General features: G+C 38.6%; 1 protein-coding gene across 1 annotated transcript in view; it reads right to left on the minus strand.

The window, feature by feature from the left end:
• CFAP43 (cilia and flagella associated protein 43) overlaps positions 1 to 13923 on the minus strand; it is an 85955-nt gene that overhangs the window by 23035 nt on the left and 48997 nt on the right. The window contains exons 16-20 of the mRNA XM_090279547.1: positions 13364 to 13494; positions 11334 to 11481; positions 8813 to 8905; positions 7997 to 8074; positions 2647 to 2772 (exon numbers count right to left, since the gene is read on the minus strand). Coding sequence (XP_090135673.1) covers positions 2647 to 2772; positions 7997 to 8074; positions 8813 to 8905; positions 11334 to 11481; positions 13364 to 13494 — 576 coding nt within the window. The remainder of the gene's footprint in view (positions 1 to 2646; positions 2773 to 7996; positions 8075 to 8812; positions 8906 to 11333; positions 11482 to 13363; positions 13495 to 13923) is intronic.

Raw genomic sequence — 13923 nt, forward strand, 5'->3', positions numbered from 1 at the left:
TCCTATAGACTAGTATTCTGCTCCCAAACGTTCTAAAAGCCAGCTGGGTTTATGGTGCCACCTGCTAACACTGTTCTGTGCCGGACCATCTGGTTCTGTTCTCATATCCATTCTGGGGCTGATATCTCTTCACAACCCTGTTGCTCAGAAAAAATAAACAACATCAGGGAAATGAGCATGTGGAGAGCCTTTCTCTGCACCTAAGCCTGCCCCAGAGGATCAGGAGGCTTCGTGTGAGATGTGCAGGAATTTGATAAGCGGCAAGGGCAGTGGGGGATGGGGATATGCCACAGAGGCGCGGGGTGAGGGCCAGGCGAGCAGGGTGGGTTCATCAGTGGTCAGCAGGACAGCAGGTGAGAGGAACAGGTGCATGGGGCCAGGTAGACAGATGTGAGTCTGGAGACAAAAAGCAACACTAGAGTGAGGATGGAAATAGGCACCCAACCCAGACTCAGTGCAGAGTGGTCCAGCTGAATGGTCTGGGAGAATCTGATGCCAGAATAGGAAGGAACATTCCGGGTCTGAGAGAAGCCACGGCCAAGGAAGAAAGGCCTGAATGAAACTTGGTGGGCAGACTGGCACTTCCTGACTCAGATCCGAGTTGTGAGATCTTAGCCAAGTGACTCTAGGTCTGAAGCCTCAGTTTCTGCAAGTGGGGAAAATAAAAACCTATACTTTTGGATAGTTGCAACAACCAAACATTCAAAAAGCCCCTAAACTGGTGCTTATTTGTTGTAATAAAAATGGGATAATTTCTAATAGCTTCCCATTATGTTTTTAATAACAAAAGCCAAATTCTACACCATGACAAACAGGGACTTGAGAGCTGGGCTCTGCCTACCTCTTACACATCATTCAGTGAGGCTCTCTTCTGTCCACTGTGTGACAGCCTTTCTGGCCTTTCTTTTCCTGGAATACCCAAAGCCACTTCTACTTCAGGGTCTTTGCTCTTGCTGCTCCCATTGGCCTGACGTTCACTTCCCCAGAACTTTGCATAGCCAGCTCTCTCTCTTCTTTTAGCTTCCATTTGAAAAGTCGCCCCTTGAAAGTGATCTTTGACCACAGAAGTAGATCTCCCACACCTATCACAGTGCCCAGTTTGTTTTAATTACACAATATAGAGAAATTTGTTTATTTATGATCTGTCTTCTCCACTAGATTAGCCCCATGTAGCTGGGACCTATCTGTTATATATATATTTTTTGTAATCTTCACCTGTGGACATGCTTATTGATTTTAGAGAGAGGGAAACAGAGGCAGACAAACAATGATGTAAGAGAGAAGCATCAATCGGCTACCTCTTTCATGCGCCCTGACCAGGGACGAACCAGAAACATAGGTATGTGCCCTGACTGGAAATCTAACCTTTGGCCTTTCGGTTTACGGGACAATGCTCTAACCGACTGAGCCACACTGGCCAGAACAGGACATATTTGTTTTATTCACTGTACTCCCAGTACCTACAATAGTGTCTGGCATGTAATAAGTATTCGATAAATGTTGTGGAATGGATTAATGAATAGGTGAATAATAAATCAGGTAAGTTTCTTCTCCTTGAGTTAGCCTGTTGAGGTCCTTTTGATCCTGATTGTTATCCAATATATTTCCTCTTATTCTGAGCCTCATGTCACCAATTAGACAAATCTGCCTCATTTCTACATCTTCACTCCAGCCATTAATAAACATGTTTAACAGGACAGAGTCCTGATGTATATCATTGGAAACCTCTCTCCTAGAGAAATCAAATAGTCTCTTTTTGCGTAGTTGTTTAACCAACTATAATTACCTTAAATGCTGTTGCATACAGCTATGTTTCATTCTCTTGCTCAGAGGGAAAAATGTGTTTATACATGCACACTCAAAAATTCAAATGTACTGTGCATGTTGAGAAAGGGGTAGCTTAAGAACATCCTGTATAAAACATAATTAGGGCTTTTACTTAAAATAAAATGAATACGAGTAAAGAATGTGATATTCTTGCCACAAAAAGATGCAAAGGCTGAATTAATAAATGTATAGTATCTAGTAATGTAGAGGTTTCAGTTTATATTTTCCTCTAAACTGGACAGATAATAATTGGAATTCTTTTGTCGATGCAAGACTCAAGTATAATAAAATCAGAGAAAAACTGTGTGATATGATGAAGCTATTGAAAGTACATTATTTGATGGTCATAGGAGCTGGGATAGGAGCTGAGACAAGAGAAGATACACACGGTAATTGCTAATCTTCTCTAACCATTTTCAGAGTGGCCAGAGGGTAGATGATGCTCAAAGAATAGAAGGATCAGTGAGTGTAGTGAGAATGATTTCAGCTCTAAGGGATTATTAAACCAGAGTGTCCAAAGCTCACATGAGGTGGCTGAGGGGATTTCTAAAAATGTTCAAATGCATGATGGAAGATGTTTAGTGTGAATGACATGCAGGAAAGACAAACATCCCATGTCTGGCTGGCCTGGATGCTCTTCTTTCTCTGAACCCCCAAATTCAGTAATTCTCTGTCTCATTCCACTCATATATACTAGGTTTGCTTTATTCACACTGTATTGAAAAAGTTTTTGTTTTATTTGCATAATTCTGGAAAAGTTTTTTTCCCATTTTCTCTTTACTTCCTTTATTATGGTGCTTAAATCAGATTTTTCCATACCTTTGCCACTTCTTCCTCACTTTCATTTTGAAGCCTTTCCAGTTCCTCAAGGTCTAGGCCAAATTCCTGTTGCTCTAATTTTGCAATATTATCTACTATTTCATTTTCTTCCATCATATTCAGAACCTGAATTTTAAAATAGGAAAGGATGGTGACAAGTGAAGAATTAAACTTTAAAGACATGGTTTTCTAACTCTGAGATAGAAATAAATAAAAACAAAATAGATGTTCTGTTCATTTAAATTTAACATTTGAGTGAAGAATTAGGTTATGTGCTTCTTGTGATTATTTAAGTTTTATGGTTTAATCCTTAAAATTCATTCATCTATAAACAACAACAAAATGTGCAAATTTGTCACTTCATTGAGTGATATTGAGTAATTATTGATATTTAGGTGTGCAAAATATCATTCTTTCAAAACACACATGCACCATTCACAAAAGGTGACCAGATACAAGGCCACAAAGACAACCTCAAACAAGCTTTATTTACTGACCATAGTGAAATTAAGTTCAAAATTAGCAAAAGAAAGATATATAAAACAATGTATAAATAGTATACAAAACAATCTGGAAACTAAGAACAGAAAATATATATAGTCTTCTATGAAATTCTTTGGTTGATGTGTTAAAAATCGAATTACAAGTAATAATGAGAAGACTAAATACCAAAATCAATGTAATGTAGTCAAAGTGGTATACAGAGGAATATTTATGGCTTGACATGCACAATAAAAAATGATAGGAAATAAACCAAGTTTTCAACTCAAAAAAAAACAAAAAAAAACAAAATGAGGACAAATAAACCTGAACAATGTAGGAAAAACATGAACAGAATTCCAAATTGGTAAAATCCTAACTTAATTAAATGTGTAAGTATAAAATTACATATAATGTTTTCATAATAATAGAATCAAATGAATAAAAACCACATTATATTAATAAAATAGAAATGCTCCTGGAAAGTGTGATCCAGAAAAAACATAAAAGGTGTACTTATACAACATTGGAATAAAGAGAGAGCTATAAATAAAAACTTAAGAGTCTTGAACATTAGATTATATAATTTTATATTATATATTAAAAAATCTAGATGAGATGGATAATTTTCTAAGAAAATAAAATTTATCAAATCTATACTTGAAAAAAACAAAAAACAAAAAAAAACCTAGTAAGACTAATGACCACAGAAAACTTGAAACAGTAGGAAAGAATCAACTTTTGGACAGACATTAGGCCCAGATGGTTTTATATATGTGTAGGGAGGACAGGTTGTTTGCTTTTTTAACCAAATATTAAAGAAAAGGAGAATGCCCATTTTATATAAACTGTACCAGAGAATGAGGGAAAATGTAGAAAACTCAAATCACTTGATAAGGCTAGTATAACCCTGATACCATAATTAGACAAATAAACTATAAGAAAATTAGACCAATATTACTTATAAACAGAGATACAAAAATTCTAAGTAAAATATTTGCAAGTGGAATCTGGTTTGGTGCTTAAAATGACCAATGTCTATCTGAGGACTACGAGGCATCTGACCAATTTCACAATAAAATTCATAAGAAAAACTCTTAGGTAACAAGGGATAGAAGCTGCAGCAAACATCATACTTAAAAGTTAGTAGCATTCCTGTTAAGTTTAAGAAGAAGAGAAGGATGACTGCTGCCATGACCACTATTCTGTTAGAGGCCCTTGCCATATGACAAGAAAAAGAAATGAAGCACAAAGATTGATAAGGAAGAGACATGTGGTTTTCAGAACATACAATAGTGTAACTAGATGATCCAAGAGACTCAACTGATAAAACAGTAGAACTAAAAAGAGAACTCAGCAAGTTGATCAGATGTAAAATCAGTAACACTCATGTATACCAGTAATAATCAATTGGACAATGTCATAGAAAAATATTTCATTCACAAAAGCAAAATTAACTATAAGATACCTAAAATAACCTTAATTAAAAAATCATAGTCATGTTTAGACTACAAAACTTTACAAAAGAATAGTCTTAAAAAATTGAATAGATACACATTTATTATAGTTATATAATGTATGTTATTGTATAAGATTTATATTATAAATGTATGTTAAATGTATTAATATATATTATATATTATATAAGTTCCTCCCCAAATCATATTATAAGCAATATATTCTCAATCAAAATTAAATCAGTTTTTCATGGAGTGTGACAAGTTGACTTTAAAATTCAAATGAAAAACTGTGCATAAAAAGTCAACTTTTTTTTTTTGTAAAAAAAAGCAAAGGGAGAATTACTTTCGATATATAAAAATATTTTATAAAGCTATAATAATCAAAATAGTTTGGAATTATCCCAGGAAAAGATCAATACTCAATTTCAGAATTGAGAGTCTAGAAACAATCTCAAATACATGGGACTCCAGAGATTGATAGAGGAGGAGTTGCAAATCAGTGGAAAAAGGACTATATATTCAATAAAAAGCATTGATGAAATGGGCTATTTACTTGAAAAAAAAGAAATTAGATCCACATCTCATACCATTCATGAAAATAAATTACGGCTGAAATAAAGGAGTATTAGAAGAAAACACATAAAGACTTTGGAAGCCCTTTTAAAATCAGACACAAAGACAAAAGCTATACATAAAATGATCGATACACTTGAGTCATAATTTTTAAAGTCTGCATTTAAAAAGGCATATTATAAAAGTTGAGAGAAGACAGAAAATATTTGTAGTATATTAGGCTGAACCATATAAAACGGCAATTTCAGGTAGTTCAATCAAATAATCAGGGCCACCTCTAGATTTGCCCCACGCATACCTCCCTGCTGTCCCTCTTCCAGTTGCCTGGGATGAGATATGCAGGACAACCTTAGAAGCCATGTGGGGAAGTTAGCAGTCCCCACCAGCCTAGGTCTCTGAACGACCGCATGGAACAGAGTGGCTCTGACTTCAATATCCACCCACAATTGTTTTTGGGAAATAAATACATTTCTTATTTCTATGCCATTATGTTTTTTGAGTTTAGTTATTATTGCAGCTCTGCTAACCCTAATTATCATAAATAAATATATTAATAATAAAAATAAAGAACTCCTACAGTCAAAAAGAAAAAGACTAACAACCCAATAGAAAAAAATAGGCAAAGGATACAAACAGGGAATTTGCAGAAGAGGAAATATAAATAGTCTTTAGAGTTATAAAAAGATGCTCAACCTCATTAATGATCAGGAAAATAAAACAAAGGGGAGGAAATTAACAAAGAAAAATTTAAGAACAACCAGAAGTGAAAGACAAGTTTCTTATTGAAAGTACTCACCAATACCCAGCATATGAAAGAGGGGAAAAAAAACCAAAAACCCCAAAATACAAACTGGTGTCCTTGCCCTGGCTGGGTCGCTCAGTTGGTTACAACATCATCCTGATACACCAAGGTTGCAGGCTTAATCCCCAGTCAGGGCACATATATAAAGCAATCAATAAATACATAAATAAGTGAAACAAATTAATGTTTTTTCCTCTCTCTCTCTAAAAATAAATAAATAAATTTAAAAAAACTAGAGTCCTGGTATGAAACACATGGCACACTCAAATGGGGTAATTGAGGAGCGAGAGTGTCAAAAAAAAAAAAAAAAAAAAAAGATTTGGCTGGGTAAGGGAAACCAGCAAGGCATAATTAGGCATCTAGGCATCTAAGGCCAGCAACCGCAAGAAATCTGACACCACTCCCAGGTCTGAAGGGCAACGGTAGGGAGTGTTTAATGAAACCTGAAGAGGTAAGTAGCTGTAGGGTAGGGCTGGCAGTCACTGCCAACTCATAACACCACAGGAGGAATAAAAACCCTGATCCTAGTCATCTCCTGCCCTCTGATTGCCTGCTGTTACTACTCGATGGCTAAACTCAAACAGGAGCCAAAGGAAAGACAGCTCATTGATGCCACCACAAAGGCCAGCCTCTTGAGGCTCAGGACAGGGTGGAGAGCACATCTGTACCAGCAAACCAAAAATATCCATCAGACATCTCAAGGCGCATAACAGCAGGAAAAAAGGAAGGGTCCTATAAGAGTTCAGATAGAAAAATCTGGTTATCTACAAAGAACTGGGAATCAGAGAGTATTGCATTCTTTAAAGCAAATGCTGAGAGCTAGAAAACACTGAAGCAAACTCTCAAATGAGTGTGTGAGTGGGATAAAGACGTTTTAAGAAAAACCAAGTGTACTCCTTCTCAAGAGCCAAAGCATTGTACAACTCTAGGGGGCGGTGACATTTACATTGTATTACGTGTAAATGATAGGAGGAAGCACAGCCACTAATAAATGATGTTCCCAAGCATGGGACAACACGGCAGGCCTGCTTAGGAAGCTACTGGAAAGTGCACACCAAGAAAACAAAGGAAAATCCATGGGACCCTCCAAAACAGGAGCTCCAATTCAGGAGGCAGGTGAGAGGATTTTCCAGGAGGATGGACAAGAGAAGTCCCTTAGGACAGCAACTGTGTGCCTGGTTAGAGAGCAAGGTGATTAGACTCGAGCTGGAAGATGGAAAACTCTAGAAGGGAGGTCACAAAATACTGTAAAAAAAAAAAAAAAAAGTTCAGACAGCCTAATTTCCTCAGGCATTTGTAGTGAGAAGTTGTTTGCTGTTGCTGTTTAAATTTTTCACAGAGTTTGAATAGGCAATCCAAAACAAAGGAAATTATTAGTTTCAGGAAAAATAAAATTGTAAAAATGGAAATGTAATTATAATATACCATGTGGCTAAGCTTTGAAATATATTTATGTACCTACAATAATGTGCATACTAAGTATGAATTTATGTATGTGCTGTAAGGATGGGGTGGGTGTAAAAGAACTGAAACGCTGATTTTCCACACCAGCAAGTCCATAGTTAGTGTCGAAAGAGAAATGTTGAGAGATAGCAGGATCAAGAAAACTATTTAGAAAGATGGAGGTAAACAGCCAAACAGAAAACCTGAAAGAATTGAAAACAGTTACCTCCAGAGTACAGGAATCACAGTGAAAAAAGGTAAGGCAGGTGCTGCCTTAAAATATTACTTTTAATTATGTAACTCATTTAATTTATAAAATTGTAAACATATAACTTGGATTAGCATAATTATAAAATAAGATACAGTATTTGGAGAAGACATAGAGAAGCAAACCGCTGCTTACATGTAGCGTGATATGGTAAAATTTCTACCCTGTGGAAATACCTCAGAAAACTGAGCTTACATACAGCCAGAAAAAACAAACAAACAAAAAAACAGGTACCGTTCATGCTGTATTGAGCAAAATAAAAGTTCAAAAAGTAATTTAAAATTGAGGGTCAAATGTATTAGTATATGAAGTCACAACACTTACAGTTTTAGCAAGTTCTTTGATTCCTCTTTTTATCTCTCTCCTTTTGTTGGAAAACAGTTTAATTTCCTTTATGAGGGCCTGAAATGGGACAAGTATTTCACTTAAACAGGCACAAGAAATGGTAGAGGGGCATCTGACAGCTACACACATACCTACATCCATACAGACACAAATATACATAGACAGATACATAATAGTGCTTCTCTAGAAACAAATTTTTTTTAACACTACTGCAAGACCTTGCTTAAGTCAATTGCTGTCACATCAACTGAAGCAACATAGTAGTTTTGTTCCATTATAAGGTGAAGGGAAAGGAAATAAGTAAAAAAAATTAAATAGAGAATAGTTGACAGAGGAAAAGCAGTCTGCTGTTTTAGTGGGAACTTGAGTGAGACTAGATAAGCAGGCTGAATCCAGACACGAGCTACTACCATACGACCTTTGTCACCTTTCTGCACACCTGAAGCCGGGATGTCCCCTCTCCTGGCCCACCTTTTCTTACATCAGCTGTGCGGCTCCCCCAAAACTCCCTCCAGCACAAGGTATCACAATTCATTCTTCGCTTTGACTTACACGGACAGCTTTGTTGGGTTTCATATTAGCTTAAGTACAGTTCTTAAAGCTCCTATAACTTAATCTAAAAGACTGGGCTGTATTTAGGGTGTTTGTTTGCTTTCAGGAAAGTTACACTTGTATAATGGAGTGCTCTGCCAAGTAGTATCTCGTGCTACTTTCTATGTTTCCAACAGGTTTTCACAGGAAACTAATCTAACCTACAAAGCCTTATTTCAAACCTCTCCCATGTTTTGTAAATACCTCTTGGCTTTTTTGTTGTATCCAGGGAATTTCCTTTGTATTATCAACTTGGACTAATTCCTCTTGTGATGAGTCAATGCTTAAATCCATATCCTCGTTCACCTTAGAAAAAGACAGGCATTTCTTAAGTTTAAAATCCATCAAGTTTTTCTCCCATGCTACTTCCTATAATTGTTTGGAGTCCTTTTGAACTTGTATTTTTTAAAAAGAAAAAATACCATTTTGCCTAAGCAAGATGTAATATTTTATTAATTTAATTCCTGCCCGTCCATCCTTATATCAGCTACACTTTTCACTGAGAAAAAAATGATCAGATAGGTCACATGTTCACCAAATCACTCTTCTTCCTGTTCCTGTAGACCAAATGCTCCTATCAAGGCCTGCTCCACCTTTTGTACTTAGGATCTTAATCTTTTCCACCTTCTCAAGGCCTTTACACTTAAAAAAAAAAATCCCATTGCCCTTCTGCATCATCCATTTCTCTCTTCTACTGAACCTTTCCCAAGTGTGCGCTGGCATCTCCTGTCCTAGGGAAGCTACGCTCCACTGACCACTGCATCTCCCTTCAGCTCCTGCCCCTTTTCTATTCTCTTCGCAGCAAAATGTCTTTGCGAGTTTGGGATGTCACACTCTCCTGCCCCCCGCAACCTCATGGGCCACCCCTCCTCAGTCTCCTTTGCCTCCCCAAATTCTTCTCCTGGATCTCTAGAAGATGCTCTGTCCTGGTCCCTTTTGTTCCTTATCATTCACTCTTCCATGATGACCTCACCTGGTTTTCTGGCCTTTAATTCCATCCACAGGCCTTGACTCTCAAATCAACATCTCCAGTCCTGGCCTCTCCCCAGAACTCAAGGCTCATCTATCCAGTGGCCCATTTGGTATCTTCTCTTGACTTCTCAAGGTTGGCAGGAGTAACTGATTTCAGATTCTCTTCTTTCTCCCCACTGTGGCTCCCTGACCCACAGTCTTCCTCATCTTCACTACTATTATCTCCTGCATAGTTGTTCAAGTTAAAAATCTAGAAGGCCCTTTCTCTCTAATCCACCAGGGAGTTCTGCCAACTCTACTTCGGAAACCTACCTGGAATCTACCTCTTCCTGTCCACGACACTCCTCCACCTCCACCCTTGTTACCCGGATCTCTGCCCTAGCCTCTTAACTAATCTCCCTGCTTCCACTCCTGTCCCCTACACAAAGCATCCTCCACACAGCAGGAAGTAATTATTTCAAAAATGTAAATAAGAGCTTATAAGTTCTCTCCTTGGAACACTTTAATAGGTTTTCATTAAATGTGAAATTAAATCTAAACTCCACCTGGTTTACAAAGCCCTTTGTTACCTGGCCTTTCCCACCTTGAGGGCCTCATCTCCACCATTCTCTCCTGCTCCCTTCCACTGCACATGCGTTTTTTAGGTTCTCAGACACGTCAAGCTCTTTTCTCTCTCTGCCCTGAGTACTTCTGCCCCACGTTGCATGCTGGCACCCTCTTTTAGCTCAGGTCTCTGCCTAAACATCTTCTCCTTGGAGAGGTTATTCCGGACAAACACTATCACACCAAGCCATTTTTATTCACTGAATAGATCTTGTTACTATCTCCTTTTCTTATTTACTTATTTAGCTCTCTGTCTGCTCACTACCAACCCTCAATTAGAATGTAAGCTTCATGAAAACAGAAACTTTTTCTATGTTGTTCATGCCTATACTTCCCACAGCCTAGCATTTTGTAGGTGCTTGATAAATATTTGTTAAATGATTGAATGGATGAATGTTGTTCTCTGGCTAGGTACTTTCTAAATAATGTATGTGACATAAAAGTATAAAAGACAGACCACTTTGACAAATCAAAATTGGTAGTAAGATTTTTTTTCCAGGCAAGACTGAATCTTGTACTATGGTTTAAATAAGACCTGAGGTATAATATTTGCCATTGCTTTGAGAAAGGCTGACTTTTCTCTTATATGTAGCTCATGCTCTTTTTGAGAATAATGGTGTACCTGGATAAAGAGAAAAATTACTGAATTTCTGCTTCAAGAAAACTGCAAACTGATAGCTGACTTAAAAAGAAAGGAAGTGAGATAAAAAAGGGGGGTGTATGGGAAGGAAACGCACAGGGTGATCTGATCATAAATTCTTAAATGGGCAGGTTACGGTGGGTAGTCATGTCCCAGGCAGATAACTTTTTTAGTAAAAAATTTATCTTCGTCTTAAGCAAGCCCTATCCATTGTTTTTCTGAATCCAGGTCAACACGACTTTGAAATAAGGGTAACCACCCTCAATGGAGCACACAGTCTCGTTAACTACCCTGGAATCCACCACCCACCTGACCTTCCTTAGTTCCTTTCCTAATTTACGATGCATAAAATAAACTGCAAAACTGTCCACCTGGGGAGCATTTGAGATCTGGCTTCCTGGCAATTGTCAATTTGGCTCAAATAAACTCTTATAAAAATTCTTTACGGGTTTGGACATTTCTTACATCAACAGAAGGAGGAAAAAAAAAAGAACTATATGGGAACTCAACTGTGTGTTCAGGTTTTGATCCCAAATCCAAGGAATCGCTTTGTCTTATACTTAAATAATTATTCTCTTCCTCCATGGTGTCGCTCAGAGAAGTTAAAAGTTGCTGGCAATATTCAAGAATTTCACTGGCTAGGTTTCCTCCAAACTGCCTATATTAATAAAAAGAGAAAACACACAGGATATAGAATCACAATTTTAAAACGGCACACTCAGCAGGATTATTTCCAGGTACACAACCATTTCTACACAAAGAAATATGTGCATAACTCTCCGCGCTGCCCTGTAGCTGTTAGGGCCCTCCTTCTGAGAGGAGAGCCTGTTCATGGCTCCAGGACACGACGAGCCACTTGACCTATTTGGGTGGCCCTCCCCTCATGCTGTCCCCATACCCTTACCCTACATGTCCTCCATGCCCGCCGTGGCTACAGCCCAGAAAAGCCAGTCCTCTGATTGAGCCCTTAAAATGTCCTAGGCGCTGTGCTGCTTCATGAACCCGTCTCGTGCATAATCACTGTCACGTTCAACCCTCAGAGTCCCCGCCCCACTCAATATACCAGAACATCTCAAAACTTTGGGAACACCAGCATCACCTGGCGGGTTTATGAAAACAAATTCCTGGAGATTCTGATTCAGAAAGTCTGGGCAGGGCTCATGAATTTCTAACAAACTCACAGGTGCTGCAAACCCCACCGTGAATAACATTGTTATCAAAGATTTGGAAGGGTTGTCACGTGCCTGAGGTCATAAGCTAGGATTTCCTGGACTGAGGCCTCAAAGTCAACTTTGTTTTGAGTCAGAAGTCCACTCGATTAACTACTATGGGTGTAAGTGTCTTTATTTCCATAAATAGGGCTCCTGCACTTGTTTGGTGTTACCTGAGATGCTATTTGTTCACTGACTATAAAGAATAAGTTAAGGCACATATGAAATACAAGTTAATTAACAGTTCATGTGTAACATGGGCATGATGGTGCAGTTTTCAAGTGAATCTTTGAACTATGTGGCTACCAAAATTGTTATAAAATCTCTTCAATATTTAACATTTTTAAACATGACCGAGAAAGGCCATGTTTGATGATAGTTTTGATCACATAAGGCCCTGTGAGACACTATTTTTGTGGAAGTGAATTGCACTTTACCCAGTAATGCCCATTCGCAGATCAAACAAGGCAGCGTTTAAAGTTCTGGCTGTCACCTTCATGCTCTCTGGTCATCATCTGTATGTTCAGTAGTATTTGTTTTATCTAGAGTTTTACTTTTAGTATAATCAAAGTCTAAATAAGTTAATATTGCCTAAGCAAAGTCTCATTAGGCAAGTCAGTCTGTATGTGTGTACACATACATACACATCTACATAAGGGTTTTCAGGGATAAGCGGGAGTTTTTAAAGACAGCGACTACTCAGAATTGTCCTCATTTCTTGTGCTCCTCCAACAAGTGTTATGAACAAGAGGACTGATCATCTCATATGTATTAACCATATCTTTTCTGTGTCTGTATTTTGATGCTTTGACATCTGGGGCCATGCTGACCCTGGAGGGACTCCCTTCCCAGGGTTAGCCAACTCCTAGAAATAGTAAACAATTCACTTTGGAGATCACCTTTCAAATGCAAACCAACTAATCCAGAACCTCCACCCAAGCATCTCCTCCACTTGGCTTCCACAGTTAGGGCCACTGTTTCCCTGCCCTGATCACCTCACCAGACACCTGGGGCAGCCCCTGTGCCCCAGAACCTCTGAAATTATCCAAAGCAGTCAATTCTTCATCTGCCCGCTCCTTTGCATGGAAACCATATAAAGGCTCTTGCCCATGGTGTCCTTGCTTCCTCTGCCTCCTTACCCACCCTGTTCTCCTCTAGGTGGCTCCCCAATAGCACAGCGTGCCCCCTGCTCTTGGGACTGTGGGTATAACAGTCCTTTCAATCACAGTTGTCTCTTGTTATACTGGCCTTGCTGTACCTAAATAATAACACAATCTTTATTTTAAAACACCGTACCATGTGAGGTTGCTCACTGTTTACTGAACGTACCTCCACTTTAGGCAAACAAGGGTGCCATCATCTCTCCCATTCACCAGAATGTTCTGGCCGTCCACTGAAATTCTCACAGACTGAATTCCATGCGCCTGATGGGAATGACTCTGACACCGAACAAATGTTTCCTTAATAGTTTTAGGAACAAAGTGCAAAAGTTACAAACAATTCCATCACATGGTTTCGCTGAGGGTGTTACATGCACATTGCTTGTTGATGAACTTCTTTTTATTTGTCAACAGCATTTTGGCTGGTATGGAAGTCACCTTTGGGTAACACTGGGTACTCAGAACCCCTGGTTCAAAGCATGTTCGCCATGCTGACTCATCCTCCCATCTGTGCCAGTATGGAAGGAGAGTGGTGACCTCCACCAATCTGTACCAGGAAAATCCAGCACAGAGAAGCGAATGAACTTGTGGACGGCTCTGAAGTTAAGGGAGGGGCCTTGAACAAGCAAAGGGGGCAAATTCAGATGCCTTTAAGCATCAGGCCAGTTCTGCCCCTGTGCAAAGAGGCTGCGTGTGATGAGAGAGTGATGGGCACTGTGAAGAAAGAAG

This window comes from Furipterus horrens, unplaced genomic scaffold, assembly GCF_987537825.1.
Source record: "Furipterus horrens unplaced genomic scaffold, mFurHor1.1.pri manual_scaffold_5, whole genome shotgun sequence".
In the NCBI taxonomy this organism is placed as follows: Eukaryota; Metazoa; Chordata; class Mammalia; order Chiroptera; family Furipteridae; genus Furipterus; species Furipterus horrens.